Genomic DNA, 24,178 nt, shown 5'->3' with positions numbered 1-24,178 from the left:
CCTCTCGTGGCTTTTCTTGGGCAGTATAGCCATAATCGTATTTGTGCCAGTAAAATCAATCAATCTCTTGTGTTTGGGGTTTTCATAAAAAAAAGGATGAGTTCAAGAGATAAAAGTGAAAGTAAAGAAAGGAACATGTATGAAATAACAAAATTTTCGGATATGGGCTACACGCCACAAGTATGTGCAGCCGCTTGACGTAACCTGGCCTCAATAATGCCTCCCACATAGCCTGGAAAATCATTTTAGAGCTGTACCTGTAAAGTGTAAAGTATTTTGGATCTTGCAATGATGCCCATTGTAATCTCAAAAGACATCACTTATATTGCATGATGGAAGTTTGCTCTGGAGACTAAACATGGGTTTTACCACTTCAGTCCTCCAATAACAAAGTGGTGGTTTTGTACTGGATGATGAGTGTCAATACCACCTCATGTTGTTTTGTAACACAGGGGGTTGCATTCCTCTGTGTGATGTGTACTCCACCCTTGACTTATGTTGGTTCGCACCTTGGTGGTCACCTGCACCTTTTAATGATCTTATGCTACCATTCGGCAAGGATCTTAAAATGTCATCTGATATCAAATTAATGCAGTTTGGTGCTTTTAGTTGGTTAAGGCAAACAATATTCATCAAGCCAAACTGTTATTATGTTTATCATCCACTATCAGCAAAGCTTGTAGCATTCTTATGCACAAACATGTGTACTTATCTATGATACAGGGCCGCTGCAAGTAGGTAGGCAAGGTAAGCATCACTTACAGGTGACAGTTCAAGAGGGTGCTGAAATTTTTTCAATATTGTTTTTTGATTGGTTAATCCTAATCAGTATTCAGCATTTAGGGTGGCAAATTTTATTTTGCCTACTGTGATAATAATTTATTTATGATAAACAGAAATCAAACTTTTAGTTTCATTTGGTCTACCCAGTAAATATTGAAAATGAATTCCTGTTTTTTTGCAATATCTGCAAATCTCCAATTGCAATATCTGGGGCACTGCCCCAGATATTGCAATTGGGATTATAATTTTTGAATCGTGAAAGATTCAAAAATTATAATCCCAAAATGAAGATGCAAAGGAAGATGAATTAAAAAATATTTATTTCATCTTCCTTTGTATTTTGCTTACAGATTTCAAATAGAATCATTTATAATGATTTAAAACTTTTGTTGTATTGCAAGTTTATATTTTTTTACAGAAGATCATATAAGTGATGACTTGATTTTTAATTAATGTAGGTTTCATCTATTTATTATGTGCATTTCCTTAATTTTGGACACCATTCAGACTGATAGAGATTGGAGTCTATGCAAAGATGTTACCACCAGTTTTGGTAAGTTATTGTTCTCATCAGTACAGATCAGTAATTTATGTGAAGTTGCCTTCCATATTTTGAATAAAACCATGCATTATTTATCAAAATTAATTTTTCAAGTTACAATTAATTTCACTCATACTGGGGTGTGTCTCTGTTTCATTTTTCAGTAAATATTTTTAGTACTTTAGAAATGTAAAATTAGTATCTATTTTATTCTCATTTAACCCATCTTATCCTTATCTTCTCACTCACCTTATACTATTTTGTGTTTTTTTTTTTTTTTCTCCATTAACTGAATTACCACTTTTATTAATCTGAGCTGATTAGCAATTATTGAACATATATTCAGTGTTCTTTCTAACTTCAAGTGAATCCTTTCATTTATTATACTATTATAAACTGATGAGCCAAAACATTATGACCAGAGAGTCGTTATGCAAATCAAAGCAACTGCAGGTGAACTACGGTGCGGGTCAGGACACGGTATAAAAAAACTGATACTGAGCTCTATTAATCAGTGTTACTTTTGTTCTTCAGATGGGAAAGGCAGCAGACTTAAGTGAGTTTGACAAAGGCCAAATTATAATGGCCAGACAACTGGGTTAGAGCATATCCGAAACAGAATGGCTGGTGGGGTGCTCATGGTCAGCCGTGGTTAGTACTGAAAGTGGTCCAGAGAGGGGGAACCCACGAACTGCCAGCAAGGTGTTGGACGACCACGGCTCATCGATGCTCAAGGTGAACGAAGGCTCTCCCGTGACAACAAAAGGCGACTGTGGCGCAACTCACCGGTAATTGGAATGCTGGTGATGAGAGTAAGGTGTCACAACACACAGTGCATCGTACCCTGCTGAAAATGGGGCTGTGTAGCCACATGCCACTCCGAGTGCCCATGCTAACCACAGTTCACTGGCGACAGCACCTAAAATGGGCACGCAAGCATCGAAACTGGAAACTGGACCTTGAATGATTAGAAGGTCTTCAGGTCCGATGAATCATTTCCTGTTGCACCATGTGGACAGCCAGGTATGTCTGCATCGTTTACCAGGGGAAGTTATGGCACCTGGATGCACCGTGGGATGAAAATAAGCTGGTGGCGGTGGTGTCATACTTTGGGCGATGTCATTTTGGTATACCCTGGGTCCTGTCATCCATGTGCTGGGCACTCTGACATCTACCACCTATCTAAACACTATTGCTCACCAGGTTCACCCTTTCGTGGCAACAGTCTTCTCTCTCTGGCGGTGCTGTCTTTCAGCAGGACAATGCGCCATGCCATACTGCCTGGAATGTTCGAGACTGGTTCGCGGAACATGAGTAAGACTTCCAGGTATTGCCCTGGCCTCCAAATTCCCCAGACATCAATCCCATTGAACATCTGTGGTTTGTGTCGGAACAGTAACTGCTATCTGCAGCGTCTCAACCATGGACCTTACAGGAGTTAAAGGATCTGCTGGTTACATGTTGGTACCAGATACCACAACACACATTTAGAAATCTTGTAGCTTCCCTGCCTCACTGAGTGCGAACTGTTTTGGCTGCATGTGGAGGACCAACATCATATTAGGTAGGTGGTTCAAAATGTTTTGACTCATCGGTGTATTTTTTTTATTTTTTTATGAAAACCCCAAGCACGAGAGGTATTAGAACCTATAGTACTTAGTACGGTGCTTGGGTTGGAGGTTGAGAAGATGAAAGAAGATATTTGTTGACATTAGACTTGAACTTCTGCAGACTGTAATTTTCTTGAAATACAAATGAAGGAAGGTTGTTCCAGAAAATGGCAGTTGAAAGAATAAACGAAGAAGGTGTAAATTTGGTTCTGTAAGTTTGAAGTTGGACAGTAAATGGATGTTGGCTGGTGGCGGCATGTGTTCAGACTGTTTTGAAACAGAGAGCGGGAATTATAGAAGCCAATTCAGAAGAACAGTGCCCATGGAAATATCTGTAGAAAAGGCATGCAGCAGAAACAGTACGTCTATGAGATAGAGTGGAGAGACTCTGTTAGACAGGAGTCATTAATAAACCTAACTGCCCTCTTCTGAATGGAATCTAGAAGCCTGAGAGAGGTTTTGGGGGCACCGCCCCAGATATTGCAACAATATTCCATTGTAGTGAAGATTTGCGATTTGTACAGAGTGAACAGCTGTTTGGAAGAAAAGTAATGCCAAGAATGAAAAAGAAAACCAAGTTTTTTAGATGCAGAGGAAGCAATATTTGTAATATGCTTGTGACAAGAGAGATTAGAAGTCAGGGTAATCTCCAAAAGAGATATATCATTTTGCCTAGAAATCGGAGTGTCACCAAAGTTAAGCATAGGAGCAGAAGAATCCTTTTTGCGAGATATAAGACAAGACTGAGTTTTAGAAGGATTGAAATCAACTAAGTTGTCTTTGCCCCCACTGAAGAATTACCTGGAGATTGGCATTTAAGGAATTGGTACCGGATATTCGAAAAGTTGAAGCTGATTGAGCAGGGCAAGGTTTTTCAAAATGGAAAGTGGAATGCAATGGAATATCATCTGCAAAACTATGGATAGGATTTCCGGTCAGTGGAAGAAAGTCATTAATATACAAGTGGAAAAGAGTGGGGGAAAGAACTGAAGCTTGGGGGGGATACCAGCATTAGACTCGATAACCAATTACAAAAATCATTTGGCAAACCATAAGATGGAAGCTTGTTTAGAAGACCTTTATGCCAACACGATTGAAAGCCTTTGAGATGTCTAGAGCAACTGCTTGTGATTCACCAAACTTTTCCATTGAATTTGTAAATAAATGGGTAACATAAGCCAGAATATCACCAGTGGATCAACACTCACGGAATCCATACTGGTGATCGTTGATCAGATGGAAGGTTTCTAGGTAGTTTAAGAGTTGGCGATTAATTGATTTCTCCATTATTTAGAAAGATTAAAAGTAATTGCAATGGGACGATAATTGGATGGGAGGGATTTATCACCCTTTTTAGAAACTGGCTGGAGCAAATTTCCAAGTAGAAGGGAAAACACCTTTGGAATAAGAAAGTGAAAAAAGGTGGCAAAGAACAGGATTATGTTCAGGAGCACATGTTTTGAGAACAATTGGAGAAATACCATCAGGACCTGGAGCTTTCTTGGCATCAAGATTTGTCAAAATTCTTTTGACATCCTTTTGATGGAAGACCACAGCAGGCATTGAATGAGCGTGTTGGGATTGGTGGGAGGTGTTTTACCAAGATCATTAATACATGAGCTGGAAGAAAAATGGGATGCTAGCAAGGTCAGCTTTATCCTTGGCTGAAGTGACAATAGAACCATCTGATTTTGACAGAGGTGGGAGCAGAGATGGGCAAAAGTTGCGGCAAGAAGCAAGGCAAATTAGGCGATTAGGGCAAGAAGCAAGTTTTCTATTTTTAGTGTGTTCAAGATCTAGTTTGGACTAATTAATAATTGCTTTACAATTGTTGTAAGCTTTGGTGTAGGCAGAAAATGAAACTGAAGAATTGGAAACAAGCCAATTACAATATACAACCTTCTTCTCTTGAACAGCCTTAGCACATTTATTAGAAAACCAAGGTTTAGATAAAGGACGAGATTTTAAAGTGTAGTGTGGAATAAAGAATTCCATTCTTACAAGGATAATTTCACTGACGCGATCTGAGCAGACGTTGACATCAGACGTTTTGAAACAGTAGGCCAACCAAGAAAAAGAAGAAAAGTAATCTCGCAGATCATCCCATTTTGCATTCTTGTAATGCCAAACAATAGAAGGTTGGGAATAGCCATGAGATAAAGGCTCCATTGTTGAAGAGACAATCACCAAGTTGTGATCTGTGTTATCTAAAGGAACACTGTCTTAAACTGTGACTTAGAAGGGTTGTTTGTGAGAAAAAGATCGAGCATATTGGCTGTATGGTTAGGATTGTCCGTTATTCTTGTAGGTAAATGAACTATCTGTGCAAGATCATTAGAAATTGCAAAAACCTCAGCATCTCGACCAGCTGGGTCAGTGTGACTAGAAAACGGAAACCAGTTGGAGTTTTGAACATTAAAATCATCAAGGAAAATAACCTCACTGTTAGGAAAGTTGGATTGGAGAGAGTCAAGTTGCAAAGAGAGGACGTCAAAGAGCTCCAAGTGGTTAGTGGAGTTGAGAGAACAGTAGAGATAACAGATAAATTTGACACAATGAAAGATTTTAAGCCAGAGAAGATCGAAAAGAGGAGATTACAAATTACGAAGTCTCTGACAGGGAATATCGGAACAGACATATGCAAAAGTACCACCTTTGAGGTGAACGTAATCATACAGCGAATAATTTGGGCAACTGAGATGAGTAGTAGTTGAATTAGCCGATAACTGAGAATCTGTCAGAAAAAGTACATGAGGTTTGGCAGACTGCAAGTGTAAATGGACATCATTGAGATTAGAATTGAGGCTACGTATATTTGTGAAATGAACTAGGAAGTGTTTGGGAGGTTTAGATCTTTTTGCAGATATACTTACTCTATTAGTTTGACAATTCATTGTGTATTCAATAGTAAGAAAAAGGTGGGGGACATGCTGTATGCAGTAATGAAATTTTTGGATATGGCCTATACATGGTAAAAATATTAGTATTTATTTATTAGTATTAGTAATGGCTGTATGATGTAAGGAAGCCTATTGCTTACCAGCCAAAAAAAAAATCCGAATAAAACAATGATAAAAAAAAGAAAAAAAAAATAATAATAATAATAATAAAAGAAAAGGAAATTAAACCTCTCATCCTATGCGCTTCCCTCACCCGAAGATACTATCCAGATGACCTTTGAATTTCCCTAAATTGTCAGCCTCTACCACCCATGTAGGCAACTTATTCCAGTAATTTATAACTCGTTGCCTAAAATAAAACTTCCTGCAGTCCAATCTAAACATTTCCCCCCGTAACTTGAATTTATGTCCCCTAGTTCTAGCATCATTTATAATCTTGAAAATTTCTTTGTCATTCATTTTACTGATGCTTCTCAGAGCCTTAAACACCTAAATCAAATCTCCTCTAAGGTGCCTAGTTTCCAAACTCTGCAACCCACATATTCGAAGTCTTTTTTCATAAGGACGCCCTTTTGCCGATCTTACCAGGCGAGTTACCCTTCTTTGCACCCTTTCAAGAAGCAAGATGTCTTTCTTTAAGTTCGGTCTCCATACTTGAACATAGTATTCCAAGTGTGGTCTAACAAAAGCCTTATATAATGGGATTATCACATCCCTATCTCTACATGCAAAAGTTCGATAAATCATCGATAGGACACCATGGGCCTTCCTTGCAACCTGTTTACAATGCTCAGAGAATTTCATGTCTGACCGTATCATAACACCCAAGGCCCTTTCCTCCAGTACTGGGTTTAGTTGAACTCCACCAAGTGAATAAGTTATTTTGGGATTACTGTTTCCCAGGTGTAATTCTTTACACTTTGTTGGATTAAAGAGCAAAGGGCAATTGGAATTCCTGTGTCCACAAAGATGGTTCAGCATGAGGCAAGAAGAACTGCTGATGAAAAAGAAGTTACTGATTTCAAAGGAGGACACAATTGGTGCTTCAGGTTCATGAAACAGAATGGACTAAGCATGCGTACACGCACCAGACTTGCCCAAAAGATGCCTGAAAGCTATGAGCAGAAGGTCCTTGAATTTCATTGTTTTGTCATTCAATGTCAGAAGACACATCAGTGTGAGTTGGGACAGATTGCAAATATGGACGAAGTCCCCCTTCAATTTGATGTCCCAAGTAACAGAACTGTTGATAAGAAGGGGGGTAAAAATTGTAACTGTGAAGACAAGTGGACATGAAAAGAGCCATTATACAGTTGTTCTAGCTTGTTGTGCTAACAGAACCAAGCTGCCTCCTATGCTGATTTTCAAACACAAAACAATACCAAAAGAAGACATTCCTAGAGGAGTGATTGTCCATGTTCATGACAAGGGTTGGCTGGATCAGGATGGGATGAAGATCTGGTTTGAGAAAGTTTGGAGCAGGAGACAAGGTGGTCTCTTACGCAAACCTGCCCTATTGGTGCTTGATCAGTTCAGGGCACACATAACAAAAAACACAAAGAAGATTGCTGCAGAGCAAAAAACAAAACTTGCTGTCATACCTAGAGGCTTGACATCCTAGCTCCAACCACTTGATGTCAGCATTAACAAACCCTTCAAAGCTGCCATGAGAGACGAATGGAACCAATGGATGAAGTCTTCTGGGGACAATCTGACACCAGCAGGAGGGGTGAAGAAACCAACTATAGGAGAAGTTTGTACCTGGGTGAAAAGATCCTTGGATAATATCAAGATTGAGATCGTTATCAAGTCATTTAAGAAGTGTGGCATTTCAAATGCCATAGATGGACCTGAGGACAAGGCAATATATGGACAGTGATTCGTCATCACACACACACAGATGAGGACAAGCTAATGGATGGGAGTTTTGACAGTGATGAGGAGTTGTATGAATTTTATGATGAATAAACTTGAGTTCAATAACTTTATGTAATATATTTTTTTTTTTTTTTTTCCAAATCTCCGGCCCCAAAATTAAGGTGCGTCTTATACATGGGGAAATACGGTAAGTTTGTCCCCATATATGTATTGCATGAGAAAGAGTTAGAATGCCACTATCATTATGTTTACTCAATGCATTTAAAGCCTCAAACACTTCAGTCAAGTCTCCTGACAAGTGCCTAGTTTCCAAGTACTTCAGTTTGCTGAACCAAAGTCCTTGGGATAAGAGTGCCCCCTTTGTGTTCTTGATTAATCTGGTTGCTCTTCTCTGCATGCATTCCCAGAGATCTGCATCATTCTTAAAATGCAGCTTCTTATATTCAGTACTGAAGATGTGGCCTACCAATTGCCTTATATAATGGGATAATCACCTCCTTGTTCCTGCTGGCAGAGTTCTAGTATATTACTAACAGAACTCAATAAGCTGTTCTAGTAGCCTGTCCACTCACTGCACAGAGAACTTCATGTTGCACTGTACAATTACTCCTAGGTCTCTTTCATTCACTACCACCTTAAGTGTGGTACCACCTAATTGATATGTTAGTACATAGATGAACAATCTGTGTGATGTCATTAGTAATTGCAAAAGCCTCAGTATCTCGACCAGCTGGAAGGCATGTGACTAGAAAATAGAAGGCAGCTGCAGTTTTGAACATTAAAATTACCAAGGAAAATTAGCTCATCATTAAGAAAGTTGGGCTGGAGAAAGTCTAGTGTTTTTGGTACCTCATCACAGAAAAATCAAGAAATACGACGAAATCTCTTAGTAACTCTCATTATTGTAATAAAAGAGCTGAAACGTCATAGAAGATTACTAAAATTAAAAACATTGAAAAAATTTATGTTTTCTGAGTGGCAAAACTGACTTATGCTGTTATCATAGTTAAAGTTAATAAAATTAAATGAAGAAGATTAGTATTAGTATTATTAGTGGCAAATGATGCAAGAAAGCAAGCTTATATACAGCATCAGCAAAAATAAACTATCACATCACCTGTCCTCCTCTCCAATAGTTTGTCTAGTTATTCCTTTAATTTATTCAAGTTATTCCTTGAATTTATTATGTGGAGTTATTCCTTGAATTTATTCAAGGAATGACCCCAGAGGCTCACATCTGGTGAGTATGGGCTTGGCAGACCCAGGGTCCTGAGCTGGATATCATCATTCTTCTCTCTCTCTCTCTCTCTCTCTCTCTCTCTCTCTCTCTCTCTCTCTCTCTCTCTCTCTCTCCCTCCCTCTCTCCGGGTAACTCAGGAAATTTTTTTGCCTGGTGTAGCATAAGCCTCAGGCTTCCTTGCATCATATGGCTAGTAATAATAATAATAATAATAATTCCACAATCAACTTACTGACTGAATGCAAACGTCTACATATCTGTCCTGCAACCATTCTTCCCTAATTTGAATTTATGCTCACTCATGTGTAGTCTGAGCAGATGGAAGAATGCCATCAGCATTGACACGATGTGCCAGGTTGTTGTTGATAGCAGAGAATTTGCTGTTGATTCTGATCAGCAGTGAGTAGAGGGTGTTTTTTGGATTGTTAGCTGTGGAACCTCATACATCTAAGTGTGCTGCACATAATTATTTGGGATATTGTTCTTTCATTCCTCATACTGTATTGTAGTGTCATCTATTCCATAGTGATTTACCATTGAGCCTGTACAGTGCATTGCATCCTTTTCTCACCACGAACATCCACTTTGCCTAATCCTTTAAAGTTCTGTTGGCAGGAGGTAGTTTGATCCATTGGACACCATTCTCAGGGCTGTGTTAATGCTACTGCCAAAGCAGCCATGGCCTGGGGCCTCACTCAAAGAGGGTTCTCATTTTCAGTGTAAATATTTTCTAAAGTAGTGATAAAAATTTATAATAATAAAAATAATAGGTTTTACTGATGACAGAAAAATATGTATCAATGTATGGATAAATAAAACTCTCTAAAAACAAGTTTTTTCCATTATCCAACAAATTTTAATAATGAAATGTTGTTTGAGATCAATTCTCTGAATTTTTGGTTTATTTTGCAACAGGAATCTCTCACACTGTTGCCACCTCTCCCTGTCTACCATTAATAATGACTGCACACATTCCAGGAACTGAATCAGGATGGCAACAATCACATCTTTTCTGACATGCAACTTCCTGACCTAATTGTTGTTGTGGATCCACGGTAGCATTCTTGTTTTACTAAGAACACAGAATGATTGTTATTACCTCAATAAATCAGTACTCCCCCATTCTATGGTATATCTTGAAGGATTACATATCCTTTTGCAAGTATCCTCCTTGTCACACATAGAAGATTACTCCTCTTGACATGCATCAACACTAAGGAGGATTCACAATATATATACATAGGGACCTCAAATTTAAATATATCTGGAGGTCTATTTCATCCTTAATCTACCCCTGCCCATTCTTTATACACCTTAACTACAGCGGGCCATGAGCAACTGAAAAGATGTACCATTTTCGATATGCAAGCACCTAGCACACTAGCTCCCATAATCATACCCTTATGAAACTTTGTGATATCTTTACTACATCCCATAACTTCTACTTTTATTATTTTGATTTGCACAACCAGATGCAAAATACCACTGCTCTAGTGTAGGAAGCTGTTCAGCTTTTTATATTGTGAGCTATGTGGCATAGTCCATTATGGATGGAGTGGCCATAATTCAGGAATCACTTAGTGTAAATAGATTCAAATTTAATGAAATGTATAAATAATGTAAATAAAATTGATTTTATTAAAACTTTATTTTTTTATTTTATTTATTTATTTCTTTTCTTAATTTATTTTTAACCAGTTAAAAAAAAATTTTTTTTTCAGGGTCAGCTTTACCAACAGTACCAGACAATATTATATCCAAGGGTGAAATGGTTGATATTCAGAATAACTTGACTGTTTGGGAGGAGCATTATTTTGACAGTGATTATATTCGTGCAAAGCTTGTACAGGTAGCAAATGGCATTGAAACCCATTATATTTTTGATTATGAGACAGAAGACATAATTCAGTATTCTCTTTCAGTTCCAGGCTGTAAGTATTTTAGAAGTAGTTCTCAGTATTGGTGTTTTTCTTTTCAATTATTGCATACTTTTTAACATGCTTATAATTTATTTTTATTTTTTTTCCACATAATGCTCTTCACTGACTTTTTTTCTTTCTTTGAAATTCATGTGATAATTTACTTATTTTTATCTGATCAATAAAATAAAATATGTGTCTGAAAATATAACACACATATATATTATATTTTATCTGACCAATAAAATGATATATGTGTGTGTCTGAAATACACACACATTTATATTGCTTATTGAAAAAAATGTGTTTATTTTTTCTTTAGAAGCAATCTAATTATGGAAAGATAAATTAATTCTGGTTACTTTTCCTTTACATGATTAGATTGCTTCATTTCTCAGTATAAGCATAGTTATTAAAATCAATATGTATTTTTACATTTATATTTGGTGGTGACAGTGTCTTAAACTTAACTTATCTGACCTTAGTTGGCTTTCTTTAGGAAACTAGCAGATGGCACTCTGCACCATCTTTCATTGGTCATTTCAGCATTAACAGCATATTTCCGTTATTCAGTCACTAGAAATTAATTCTGAAAACCATAGTAAATTTCATCTTCTTCGCATTAGATAAGCAGCAGTGCGTAGCACATGCTTTGTGATTAGACCGGGGTTCGAACCCGTCACCACCAAATATGGAGGATGTGGAAAGCTCAGGGAATGACCACCGCATATCCCCGGAGCAATATGGCCTTAGTTGCTAATGCTCCTAAAAACCAAATAACATCAGATACAGAATACAGTAATTATACAGAATCAAACAAATAACCAGGGACAAAGGACCAGGGTATGTCTGCCAGGGGCAAACATTAATAATGTTGTAGAGCAGATATCATCTTTTAAGGGCACAAAAAGTGATGTTGTTGTACACATTGGAACTAATGACATTAAGAGTAAGAGATCTGCAGTGATGTTGCAAAAAGTGATGTTGTTATACACGTTGGAACTAATGACAGTAAGAGTAAGAGATCTGCAGATTTACTCATCAAATACAGGTCATATGAAGAAAGGCTTCAATTCTGCAGATTTCAACATCTGGAGATCAGACACTGAGGGAGATCTGATTGAGTAAACTAAATAATGACGACTTTTTTCCCTCTTGCTGAGATTACACATATGAGGATGCATAAATTCAAGTGGAGGAATGATGGCATTATTTGCCACTATTAATACTAATACTAATCTCATATAAAACTTTAAGAATAAACATGAGATTGTTTATTCTTAATTTGTAAAACTAATTACTTGTAGTAGTTATAAGTTATATATATATATTGGATGTGGTAACAGCATGCATTATTCCATCTTAAATGTAAACATAAAATATCAAATTTTACTGGTAGTAACAGCAGAACTTATCTTATTTGTGTTATTTTGTATATGGTATAATGCAGGGTGTTTCATAATGTGTGGGGCATACTTTTAGAATCAATTCAGGATCAAGCTTCACTAAAAGATTAAAGAGATTTCAGGAATTAATAGAAGGAAACAACCAACTTCAATCCGAAATGACAAATGTGAGATTATCATGGAAGAATCAGAAAAAATTGGGCATGTGGATTTAATACATAAAAGACTTCTCCACAGACAGTGAACATGAGTTATATGACAACAATGATGCAGTGGTAGGGCCATCCATCCTAAGATCTGAGACGGAGAGGGTGATTAAATCAACAAAGAAGGGAAAAGTCAAAGGACCTGATGAAATCACAGCAGAAATAGTCAAATTGCTCAACTACAAAAACACTGACATTATTTGAATTATTTGAACAGAATTTACAACATGGGCAAAATCCCTCAGGACTGACTGGCATAAATGCTCATCACTCTTCCCAAAAAACTAAACACCAACACTTGTGTGGAGACTTCAGACTAATCAGCTTGATGAGCCAAGTCCTCAAAATGTTCCTAAAAATAATTCAAAATCGGATTTTCAGAAATTATTAGGAGTCGATAGATGATGCATAGTTTGGATTTTGGGAAGGACTAGGTACAAGAGAAGCACTAGCAAAGGAGCAGAGAACAACAGATCGATGCCTAACTTTGTTTTATTGACTTTGAGAAGGCCAACTTCAAGTCCAACACACCAAGCTCATTGAGATCCTTGAGGAGTCCAGCCTTGATGAAAAGGACATCTAAATAATCATAAACCTCTACTGGAACCAAACAGCATATGTTGTAATTGATGGCAGAAAAACAGAAAACATCAACATTGAACGTGGAGTGATGCAAGGATGTGTACTCTCTCCCCTTATTTAACATTTACTTGGATGTCATTTTCAAGAGAGCATAGATGGAAGAAATTAAAGGAATATCTGTCAATGTAGGGTGATCAACAACCTTCACTATGCAGATGACTGTTCTTTGTACAACTAATATGCAGGACCAGATACTCCTCAATCGTGCGAATGAGGAAAGCGAAAGAATGGGCCTTGAGATTAATGTCAACAACACTCAGCTCATGGTCCTTAATGGGCAATGCCACCACCTCCCCTTGTGTTAAACGGAAGACTGATAGAGGGAGATGACAAAATCATATATCTAGGCTGTTGGATAAATGACAAAAATGAACCGGATGTGGAAATAAAAGCAAGGATTGAAATGGCCAGACAGTATTTTCTTAAAATGAGATCTGAATTGTACAATGGGAACCTGGATTTCCACCTTAGAATCTGTATAATGAGATGTTACTTTTGGTCAGTTTTGTTGTATAGTGCCGAGACATGGACACTGAAAACTTACACCTGCAAAAAACTAGAAGCATTTGAAATGTGGATGTACGGAAGAATGTTAAAGATACCACGGACAGCAAGAATGACCAATGAAAGTGTCCTGCAGAGAATTGGAAAAACCCATGAATTGCTGAAGGATGTAAAGAAAAGAAAAACGGCATATCTTGGACACTTGTTGTGGAACAACAAATATGCAATTCACAAATAATTATTGAGGGGACAATGCAAGGAAGAAGAAAGCCTGGAAGAAGATGCATATCATGGCTAGATAACATCAAGAATTGAACAGGACTGAACACCGAGCCGCTGTTCAGAGCTACCAGCTACTGAGAGACATTTTCTGTGATGGTTGCCGACCTCCATTAGGAGATGACAAATGGAGAAGAAGGTAGCTTTCAAGTGTTGTTTCCCCTGAGTTTAAAACTACCTTGTTGCAAAATATAGTTTCATATTGACTTTTGAAAATATACATTTGTAATAATATTTGATTTTTCTATATTGCTTCCTCGTGTTTTATGGGAAATCCCACTTCAGCACACTGTGATCACTTCCACTAGGTGGCGGTGATCACAGTGGTTTTAGCTTTCATAAAGATGACTATGCTAGTCTGAGACAGTATTTAAATTCTATATGGTGAACCGTTGTTTAGCCATTGTCTTCATGTATTGGCTGCATTAAACAAATTAAATGCAGTAAAGTTTATTGATTTTTTTTCCCTATCTATCTGGTTTCTCTTTAGCCCTTTCAATTGAAGTGTGTGTGTGTGTGTGTGTGTGTGTGTGTGTGTGTGTGTGTGTGTGTGTGTGTGTGTGTGTGTGTGTGTGTGTGTGTGTGTGTGTGTGTGTGAGTTTTTCGCTAGTAGCTAGCACCGTGCCGTGGAGTGTTTTTTCATTGAATTTTGATTAAAAATTTGTAAAATTAAAAATTCTGCATATAAATGCTTTTAAATATTAATTTACTCTTAGCTGTTACCCAGACAGCTAAGAGCAAATTGAAATAGTTGCACAAAATTAGTGAAGTTAATATCAAAAACCAAATTATAGTTAAAAAATAATTCTTTTAAAAATTATAAATAAGTTGTGGTTACTTCTTATTTTGATGCAATATCTTTTTCATCTGTTTATGTAATACTTAGTTTGATCAACTTCTGGATCTCAATTCCAAATAATTTAGGCTTTTTTAAGACCAAATTGGACAACCTCTTCCCCAAATTTTAAAAGCTATTTTTGTACTGGACACATGAAAATCTGCTTTTAGTCAAAGCAGACACATGAAAATTGGGTGCATGAAAATCTGCTTTTGGACAAATCTGAAAATTGGACACATGAAAATCTCCTTTTAGTCAAAGCAGGCACATGAAAATTAGCATTAGTAGAGGCATATGATGCAAGAAAGCAAGCTTATGCAGCATCAGCCAAAAAAAAAAATGCTCCCATTTCACCCCTCAATTCATTCCAAATACCTGTCCAACTCAGCCTTAAATTTATTTAGGCCATCAACTTCAACAACAAAAGATGGAAGTCTATTCCACCAATCAACTACCCGCTGGCTATAGGCAAACTTCCACACATCTATCCTACAAATGTCTTTTCTCAATTTGAATTTATGCCTTCTCAGGTGATTATTCTGAGCAAGAGGGAGAATTCCATCACCATTGAGCATGCTCAAACCATTCAAGGCTTTATACACCTCAATCAGATCACCTCGTAGGTGCCTAGTCTCCTGATACTGTAATTTGCAAAACTTAAGCTTTCTTCGTAAGAGCAACTCTTTGTTCCATTCACTAATCTTGTTGCCCTTCTCTATACCCATTCCAACAGCTCTACATCCTTCTTAAAATGAGGCCTCCAGATCTGTATACAGTACTCAAGGTATGGCCTGACCATTGCCTTATACAAGGGGTTAATCACCTCATTATCCCTGCTAGAAAAATTCCTGTATATCATTGACAAGACTCCATGAGCTACTCTTGCAACTGTCTGCATTGCTCAGAAAATTTCATAATCTGCCTGCACAATTACCCCAGATCCTTTTCATTCTCTACCACTGTCAGTGTAGTACCACAGAGTTGATACATTACTCTTGGGTTACTGCTTCCCATATGTGCCAACCGGGCTAGCCAGGTGGGTAAAATGCCTACCTGGCAACCCAAAGGTTGCGGGTTCGGATCCCGCCTCAGGCTTGGATCAAACTACTGCAAAAACCTTGGGAGGTGCATTATGGCCACAGAAGCCGATGCGCCAACAACTACCAAAAAAAAAAAAAAAAAAGCTTCCCATATGTAGTACTTTACACTTGTCAATGTTAAACTTCATTTGCCACTTCTTAGCCTATCTGCTTAACCTTTCTAGATCCTGTTACAGCAGCATGCTGTCATTAGTGTCCTTAACAACCCTGCCAACCTCTGTATCATCTGCAAACTTGGACATTAAGCTTGATATACCATCATCAATATCATTTATAAATACAGAAAACAACAATGGATCCAACACCGAACCCTAAGGGACTCCACTAATAACGTTAGTCCTTGATGAGCAGTGTCCATTGATTATCACTCTCTGTCTTCTCCCACTCAACCATCCCTTTATCCATAGCAGCAATTTGCCTCCAATGCCACACTGCTCCATTTTGTGCAGCAGTCTTCCATGTGCAGCAGTATCAAAAGCCTTTCTAAGATCCAAATATATGATATCAAAGTTATTCCCTGCATCCAGTTCCTTTGTGACCACATGATAGTATCCAATCAGATTGGTCAGGCAAGACTTTCCCTTAACAAAACCATGCTGTGTCTGAGCTATAACTGAAGTCTTGTCTAGATGATCCTGCAGTGCTTCTTTAACAAGTGCCTCCATTAATTTTCCTGGAACAGAAGTTAAACTAACAGGTCTATAATTACTTGTGTCAGCCTTTGATCCTCCTTTATGAATTGGGGTCACATTTGCACAACTCCAGTCCATGGGTACCTCCCCCGAGTCCAAGGAAACTCTCATAATTTTGGCTAAGGGTTTGTTTACTTCCTTTGCTGCGTCCTTTAATATAACTGGATAGATCCCATCCACCTGGTTGCCTTTTTTATGTTTATCTTCAACAATTTCTCCTTCACTTTCCTCTCAGTTATTACAAAATCATCTAGCTCACTGCCAGAGTTTAATTCACCTCTGCCATTCACCTCCCTGAATAACTCCTCATGTGTGAATGTAGATGCAGAATACTCATTTAGTTTGTTAGCCACCTGAGCAGAATTATCAACAGTTGAACCATCAATATCCAGTGGTCCAATCTGATTCATCCCTTTCCTTCTAGAGTTTACATAGGTAAAGAACTCTCTGCTGTTTTTCTTTGCATCCTTTGCCAAAGATTTCTCGTAATCTGCCTTCGCCTGCCTAACCTCCATTGTGACTTGGTTACAGACCGGCTTATGTCTATCATAGGTTTACTTGTCACCTGTCAATTTATATGTATCCCATGCATTTTTCTTCTCTGCCACATGCCTCATTAGTTCGTGTGACATCCATTTAGGCCTAAATCTTGAACAATATTTCTTTGTTGGTATGAAAACCTAGTAGCTTCCAAGATTATTTCTTTGAATGCCTCCCATTTTGAATTTGCTGTTGGTAACATGATCAGTTGATCCCACTGTATAGAATTTAAAAACTGTCTGAGACCTCTGTAGTCACCTTTACGAAAGCAAAAACCCTTCCCTTTACCCCTGATGGTAGTTACATCTTTGAGTAAATCCCACTTCAGCACACAGTGATCACTGCCTAGTGATAAAGGAACCACTACCTAGTGGTTCTTTTATCTGCAGATTCTTAATGCATGAAGAATCACTACTGATAATCAGATCAAGAGTTTTACTCCCTCTAGATGCCTCCCGAACATGCTGATGTAGAAAACAATCATCCAATAAATATACAAATGCCTTGCTAGTGTGTCAGTGACCAACCCACAAATTCCAGTCAGTATCCAGGAAATTAAAATCCCCCATTATAAGACTCTCTGATTTACTGGCCCACTCTATTTCCCTGTACAGTTTCTTATTATACTCATCAGAGTCATTAGGCCTATAACACACTCCTACTCTCAATTTTGATCTCCCAATGCTTATGTCACACCAAACTGACTCGACACTGCACTGTCCAGCGATGTTGACTGGCTTCACTTCCTTGAATTTTATGTGTTTCTTAACTAATAGCATAACCCCTCCTCCCTTCCTATCCTGTCTACCTTCCTGTACACATTGTACTCTCCAAATTCCAGTTCTGCATTCCTTATATTAAATAATTAAACTTCATACCAACCAGTACTTGAAAATATTTTAATACTGTAACTGAAAACACTGTATTTACAATAAAATGATTAAAAGTAGTTTAAAATATATAAATAAAAACAATTAAAATATGACTGAAAACAGATATTAAAGAATATTAAAAATTAAAATATACCATATACATTTTTAATTTTTAATATCTGTTTTCAGTCATATTTTAATTGTTTTTATTTATATATTTTAGATATTTTAAACTAGTTTTAATAATTTTATTGTAAATACAGTGTTTTTAGTTACAGTATTAAAATATTTTCAAGTACTGGTTGGTGTGAAGTTTAATTATTTAATATGAGTTTTTCCAGCCTCGTAGGCCTATTTAGAGATATGCATTCCTTATATCTGTGTGACACCACGTCTCTGATATCCCAACAATATCTGCCTTTGATGTTTTGAGCATTACCTCAAATTCATCAAATTTATTTATCAAACTCCTAGCATTGGTGTATTCCTAGCATTGGACACATGAAAATCTGCTTTTGACTAAAAGCAGATTTTCATGTGTCCAATTTAGAATTATTTTTTAATTTAAATTTATGTTGCCTCATCTTTATGGTAATAATTAAAGCATATAGTATAATTAAATGAAATGTTTTAATTTATACGAAAAAAGTATATAAGAAAATTTATAAATTAATATTCATTAATATCAATTATTTATTTATTTATCTGTTTAGTATAGGATTTTCACCCCGGAACATCAGTTTTGCTAGGTTGTTCATTCTCTTATAATTTTATCATTTTTACATAATAACAAAATTGTCCAAAATAACATCAATACATATGTTGGTTGTTAGACAAACTTCTCTTCAAATATTGACAGTTTGGTATTTAGATAATCTGGTGACACTAAGAGAAAGAGTTATTAAATCTAACAGGCTCTTAAGTAATAAATGGCAGAGTTGCTGGAAATAATCAATGGGAAGTCTAGAGTTAGATAAATTGATATATTTCCTGCAGCTTTGATATCGTATATTTTCTGTCAGAACAAAAACTCCCAGAATCAATTTGAATAGAATTACAATATTCCACTGTGTTGTTTGGGAATAATATATTTATATATCTTAACATTTGCAAATCTACTTCTAAACCGATATCTCTCTCAGCGCCACCATAGCCAGGTGGGCAGGAGCAGCAGTGTGTAGCACATGCTTCTTGATTAGACCAGGGTTCGAGCCCATGACCACCAAATACGGAATATGTGGAAAGGTCAGGGAATGACCACCGCATATCCCCAGAGCAATATGGCCTTAGTTACTAATGCTCCTAAAAACCAAACAACAAACTCTCTCTCTCTCTCTCTCTTCCCCCCCTTGTAGGATCATAAGACATAATATCATGAACTGCAAGTGCATCCATCTGTTGGGAAATTAATTGCTGCAATATGTTTATATTCCTTAAGTCTACAGTGCTTTTTTTTTTGGTAGTTGTTGGCGCATAGGCTTTTGTGGCCATAATGCACCTCCCAAGGTTTTTGCAGTACTTTGATCCAAGCTCGAGGCGGGAATCAAACCCGCGACCTTTGGGTTGCCAGGCAGGCACTTTACCCACCCGGCTAGCCCTGTCGACCGTCTACAGTGCATTTCCATGGTGAAACAGAAGACTGATTTTGATATCATGGGAGGATTGCTCAAATGCCAATTCAAACTTTTCATCATCCAGTGCTGCTACACATAAACGTGCTTTTTGTATGCAGGTGATCAGATGACTGATGCATAAAGGATGACGTGGTAAACACACATTAAGAGGTATTTTACTAGTAGCTTTTGGTTTGTGACCCCTATTCATTCTTGTTTAAGGCTTCAGTTTATAGCATAAAATTTGTTTTTAAGTCATTGAAGTGATAAATGAAGCCAAGGCTCTTATCCCATGTTACACCTAGATCCTTATGCAAAACTACCTTGTGGATTTGTGCCAGGTTGATGAAGACATGGATATCATTTTCTACATGCTTCTCCGAGAACGTGAGTTGTGCCGCTTCTTCTTTATTTAGGTGGAATCCAATGGAATGTAGGTAATTATTTAGGTCAAGCATTAATTACTTTTTGGACCTCCAGGTTGACCTTTCATACTGGGTCAGGAGTGTTTGAATGAACAAAGAGCTTGAGGTCATCAGCATATACCAAATAATTAAGATTTTCTGATAAGAATGGTTCAACTGCTGCTGCTGCAAACAGTGCTAAAGATAAAACTTTACCCTGAAGAACTTTAGTTCCTCCAAAAGTTAGCTGCTCACCATTGTGGTAAACCAGCAGTATCCTATTGGTTGGGATTCCAGCAAAGACCTGAAGGAGGTTTCCAGTAATATTGAAATGAAACTGCAGTATGTGAAGGAGAGCATTCACTGAGAAGTTATATTCATTAACACCAATGAATGCTGTCTTTATGTTGAGGAAGTAACATCCAGTTGAATTTTATTGTGGAATGCCTTTTGTATTTCAAAAAGAGTTTGGAGCATGTTAGTGATGGTAAACCACCCAGTGATGACATTATGAGGATATGCAAGTTTATGGATGAAAGAATGATGAACTACTCTTGTATGGATCACTTTTTTGGAAAACTTTCAGAAGTAAGCACCCAATCGAGATTGATCTTTAAATGCACCCATTCGAGATTAGTTTTCGAAATGGTTTGACATAATAGGATTTCCAGATTAAAGGCATGGAGCCAGTTTTTTTGAATTTCATTAAATATGTAGTGAAGGATATCAATGTAAATACTACAAACTTTCAATATAAGACAGGGAAATCTGTCCAGGTCAATTGTAGCTTTAGCTTTATTGGGAAGTTTGTTGACCGCCTTTATTATTGATTCTTTAGAAACGTGAATAGTTGCAAGGTTGAGCCGTATGGTTTTCTTAATTTTCAAATTGCATATGCTGCTTTTATAGTCAAGTTATCTGAAATTTGATTCAACCCATGCATTAAACATGGATTGGCTCATATTGCACCCCTCCATGTGCTCACAGTAGATCTGCTTATTTTCTTTCAGGTGGTTGTTATTGAATAGGATAATAAATATGTGGAATCAAAATAACTGACTAAAATTGCACTTGACTTTTCAGAATTCACAGTCCTGTTAGATCAAATAGCAAACTAAGCATCCTAATTTCTTTGGCTTACATGTTAACAACAAAAATAATGCCTTCTTTTTTTATTGCCCACATACCCAGTGTTGTAGTGGTAAAAGAATGTTGGGTCATTCCTCTTTTTCTCAACAGTTTTCCCAAACAAGTGAAATTTCATGTATATGGTTTGATCAAAAGTTCTGGAACAACTAATATTTGAGAAGTGATCCATCTGAAGAGCTTACAAGTTATTCAGATGGAGCACCTTCTCCTTGATATTGATATAACCTGATTCCAATGCTTTTGCAACTTCTGGAAGTGTTTCTGATATGCACATTTTGGGATTACTGATGGTGCTTGTGTTTCCTTCTGAATAACATCTTCAGTCACTGCAAATCTGTGATCTTTCAAGGGAAACAAACAAAAAAAAAAAAAAAAAAAATTGCAGGAAGCTAAATCCAGGTAGTATGGCTGGTGGAGTACTTGGCAAAAAATTCTTGAAAAAAAAAGGAACCTAGTGTGCAGGGGTATTGGCATGATGCAAGCCCAGTTTTCCACTGTTTTTTTTTTTTTTTTTTTTTCTGAATAGTATCATTGCAGTTGCTTTAAAACTGTTTTGTAGTATTCCTAGTTCATGTTCACTGTGAGTTAAAAAATATGATAAACATGACCTTCCCATTAAACCCCTGGCTTGTAGCCGTGAAGGGCATTGTGTACGGCATGTGCGTTTTGTATGCAATAAAGAGTTCTTCTTCTATCAAGATGGTCTTGCGCTTTTGGACCTTGAAGAAGACAAATTATTCCATTGAGAGTACCGAACCCTTTTTTCTGGGTTCCTTACACCCGTGGTTCATCACCAGTAATGATAGAAGAACAAAATGTCAGTCAGTAGCAGCATGTTGATGAAGGTTATGACATACAAGAACTTAGCACTCTCTGTGATCATCAGAGAAAATACAAGGCATAAATCTGTCTGAAATGCATCACATTCCAAAATTGATTAACTAACATAGTAGTAGAAGTAGTGGCATGTGATGCAAGAAAGCAAGTGTATGAGCTTATGCAGCATCAGCCAAAAAAAAAAAAAAAAAATTTCATTAGCAACTTCATGGATAATTAAATCTTGATCACTTCTGATCAGATTACAAACACAAGCAATTGAATCATTAGTGTTTGTAGTTGAATGGCATCCAGAGTGAGAATTATATTTGATAGATAAGTGGCCTCTTTTTTGCAAACCACTAAAATATCTTCAAATGATGCATAGCATCTTCTCTGAAAAGTGTTTCTGTCCCATTTTTTCCCTAATATGAAACACAATTTTATGCAAATTTGCTATTCAGTAAAGTCATTCATTTTAAAATGCAATGAAACACATAAAACACCTTCTATACAACACATGCTAATTCAGAATGACTACAGTTATGTGAGTGATTCATATGTTAGTATGTCTAGATGATCCACCAAACATGATGTGACAAGTTTGCGACTTGCTGTGTTGCCACAATTTCAAGATACAAAGTCAATCCTCAAACTTTTTGATCACACCTTGTACAATGATTGTAGGAACAAAGGTGACATAAAAATAAAATAGTATGCAGAATTAAAATTTGTTCCAGATTAAAAATGTATTCTTCCATAAGTGGGGGAATGTGTTCTCCCTTCCACATGGCTTGTGGAAGGGAGAGCACAAAAATGGGATGAGGTGAGTAGGCAATCCTCCATACTCCCCTTCAATTGTAGCACTGCATTTAAAGCCTTAAATACCTCAAGTAGATTGTTTCACAGATACTTGGTTTACAGCCTGCAGCTGGAATATCTTCCTGTAGGAATATTCTATTGCAACTACAACTTCTCATGCTGTTCACATTTGTACTACTACACATAATGGTTAAATTTTTAGGAATTATGATGACCTATTACCCAAAATTTGTTCACCCTCACCTAGGTGTTATATCAGTGTATCACGTGATGAAAATGTGATTGTTACAACTCTGATTAATACTGATATTCAATTTCAGTAATGATTGAAAAAACCTTGAATGAGTCTAGATTGAGATATTGTTTTATTTGGTATTTGTATAATGTCTGTTTGATATATCTATATAACAATATTTGTAAGCTGGAGATATTTCTAGTAATGTTCACCTCATACCATGACCTTATCACCGCAACTTCTGGAAGTTCTGTTGGATATAAATAAAGTGCTAGTTATTTCTTTTCCAGTATGTCTTTCTTCGTGGCAGTACAATAATTTAATTAAGATTTCTCTCTAATTTTTCTTCAGTACCCATTGAAAAAGACATTCGAGCACACTCGAGTTGTTTTTCTACTCCTATGAGAGAAACATTGCTATCATCTCTATTTGGATACCGTAAACAAAATGAAGGAAAAAAACATTCTGTGATGTATACTGCCAGTGAATATCTTCGGTTTGGTGGTCCATATAAATATGGTGCTACTGATGGAAACAGTTCTCTGGAAGAACGTGGAATAAAAATAAATTTGTTTAATGGCTGTGTCTATGATAAATGGGCAGATACTACTTTAAAAATGGAATATTATTGGTCAGGTGAGTGACATTTGGTGTGTGTGTGTGTGTGTGTGTGTGTGTGTGTGTGTGTGTGTGTGTGTGTGTGTGTGTGTGTGTGTGTGTGTGTGTGTGTGTGTTCTCCCCAACCCCCCAAATTTCATTTTATCAAAATATATAGTTTATATATATAATGTAAAATATTATACTTGGTTTTTCAATTAGCACACACCAGTGTTTATCTCAGTTATTTTTATGTTAAGGCTATTTGTTGTCTGTACTTTTTTTTTTTTTTTTTGTATATTTAGGCTGAAATTTTTGAATTTGATGTTAAAATTCGACCATTTAGATTTTATGGTTTCTAAATTCAAATTTTTCTTAATAAACTTCTTTTTTTCTCAATGAGAAAGTTGCCCCCTTTGTACACCTTTGGTGTACAGTATTAAAAATGTCATCTCTCTCTGTACTTCTGAAATGATTGTAAACTGATTTTATTTGTAGAAAAAGCATAAAACATGGTTGTGTGATATTCATTCTTGAGTGTGCATGTTTAACTATGAAAACTGAATACAAGTGCAGTTGTGTCATGTCTCCT

The 24,178-nt window shown here is 36.8% G+C and overlaps 1 protein-coding gene across 1 annotated transcript in view; it reads left to right on the top strand.

The window, feature by feature from the left end:
• The first annotated feature begins 1,245 nt into the window (after positions 1–1,245).
• Positions 1,246–24,178, top strand: part of LOC150075153 (uncharacterized) — a 130,177-nt gene continuing 107,244 nt past the window's right edge. Inside the window, exons 1-3 of the mRNA XM_090388381.1 lie at positions 1,246–1,336; positions 10,674–10,883; positions 23,341–23,625. Of these exons, the coding sequence (XP_090244507.1) occupies positions 1,258–1,336; positions 10,674–10,883; positions 23,341–23,625 (574 nt within the window). The 5' untranslated portion in view covers positions 1,246–1,257. The remainder of the gene's footprint in view (positions 1,337–10,673; positions 10,884–23,340; positions 23,626–24,178) is intronic.

Source organism: Mastigoproctus giganteus, chromosome 14 (genome assembly GCF_048544385.1).
Source record: "Mastigoproctus giganteus isolate SK-2022 chromosome 14, ASM4854438v1, whole genome shotgun sequence".
Classification (NCBI taxonomy): domain Eukaryota; kingdom Metazoa; phylum Arthropoda; class Arachnida; order Uropygi; family Thelyphonidae; genus Mastigoproctus; species Mastigoproctus giganteus.
Note: the sequence above shows the minus strand (reverse complement) of the source record. Positions and strands in the feature narration are given on the sequence as shown.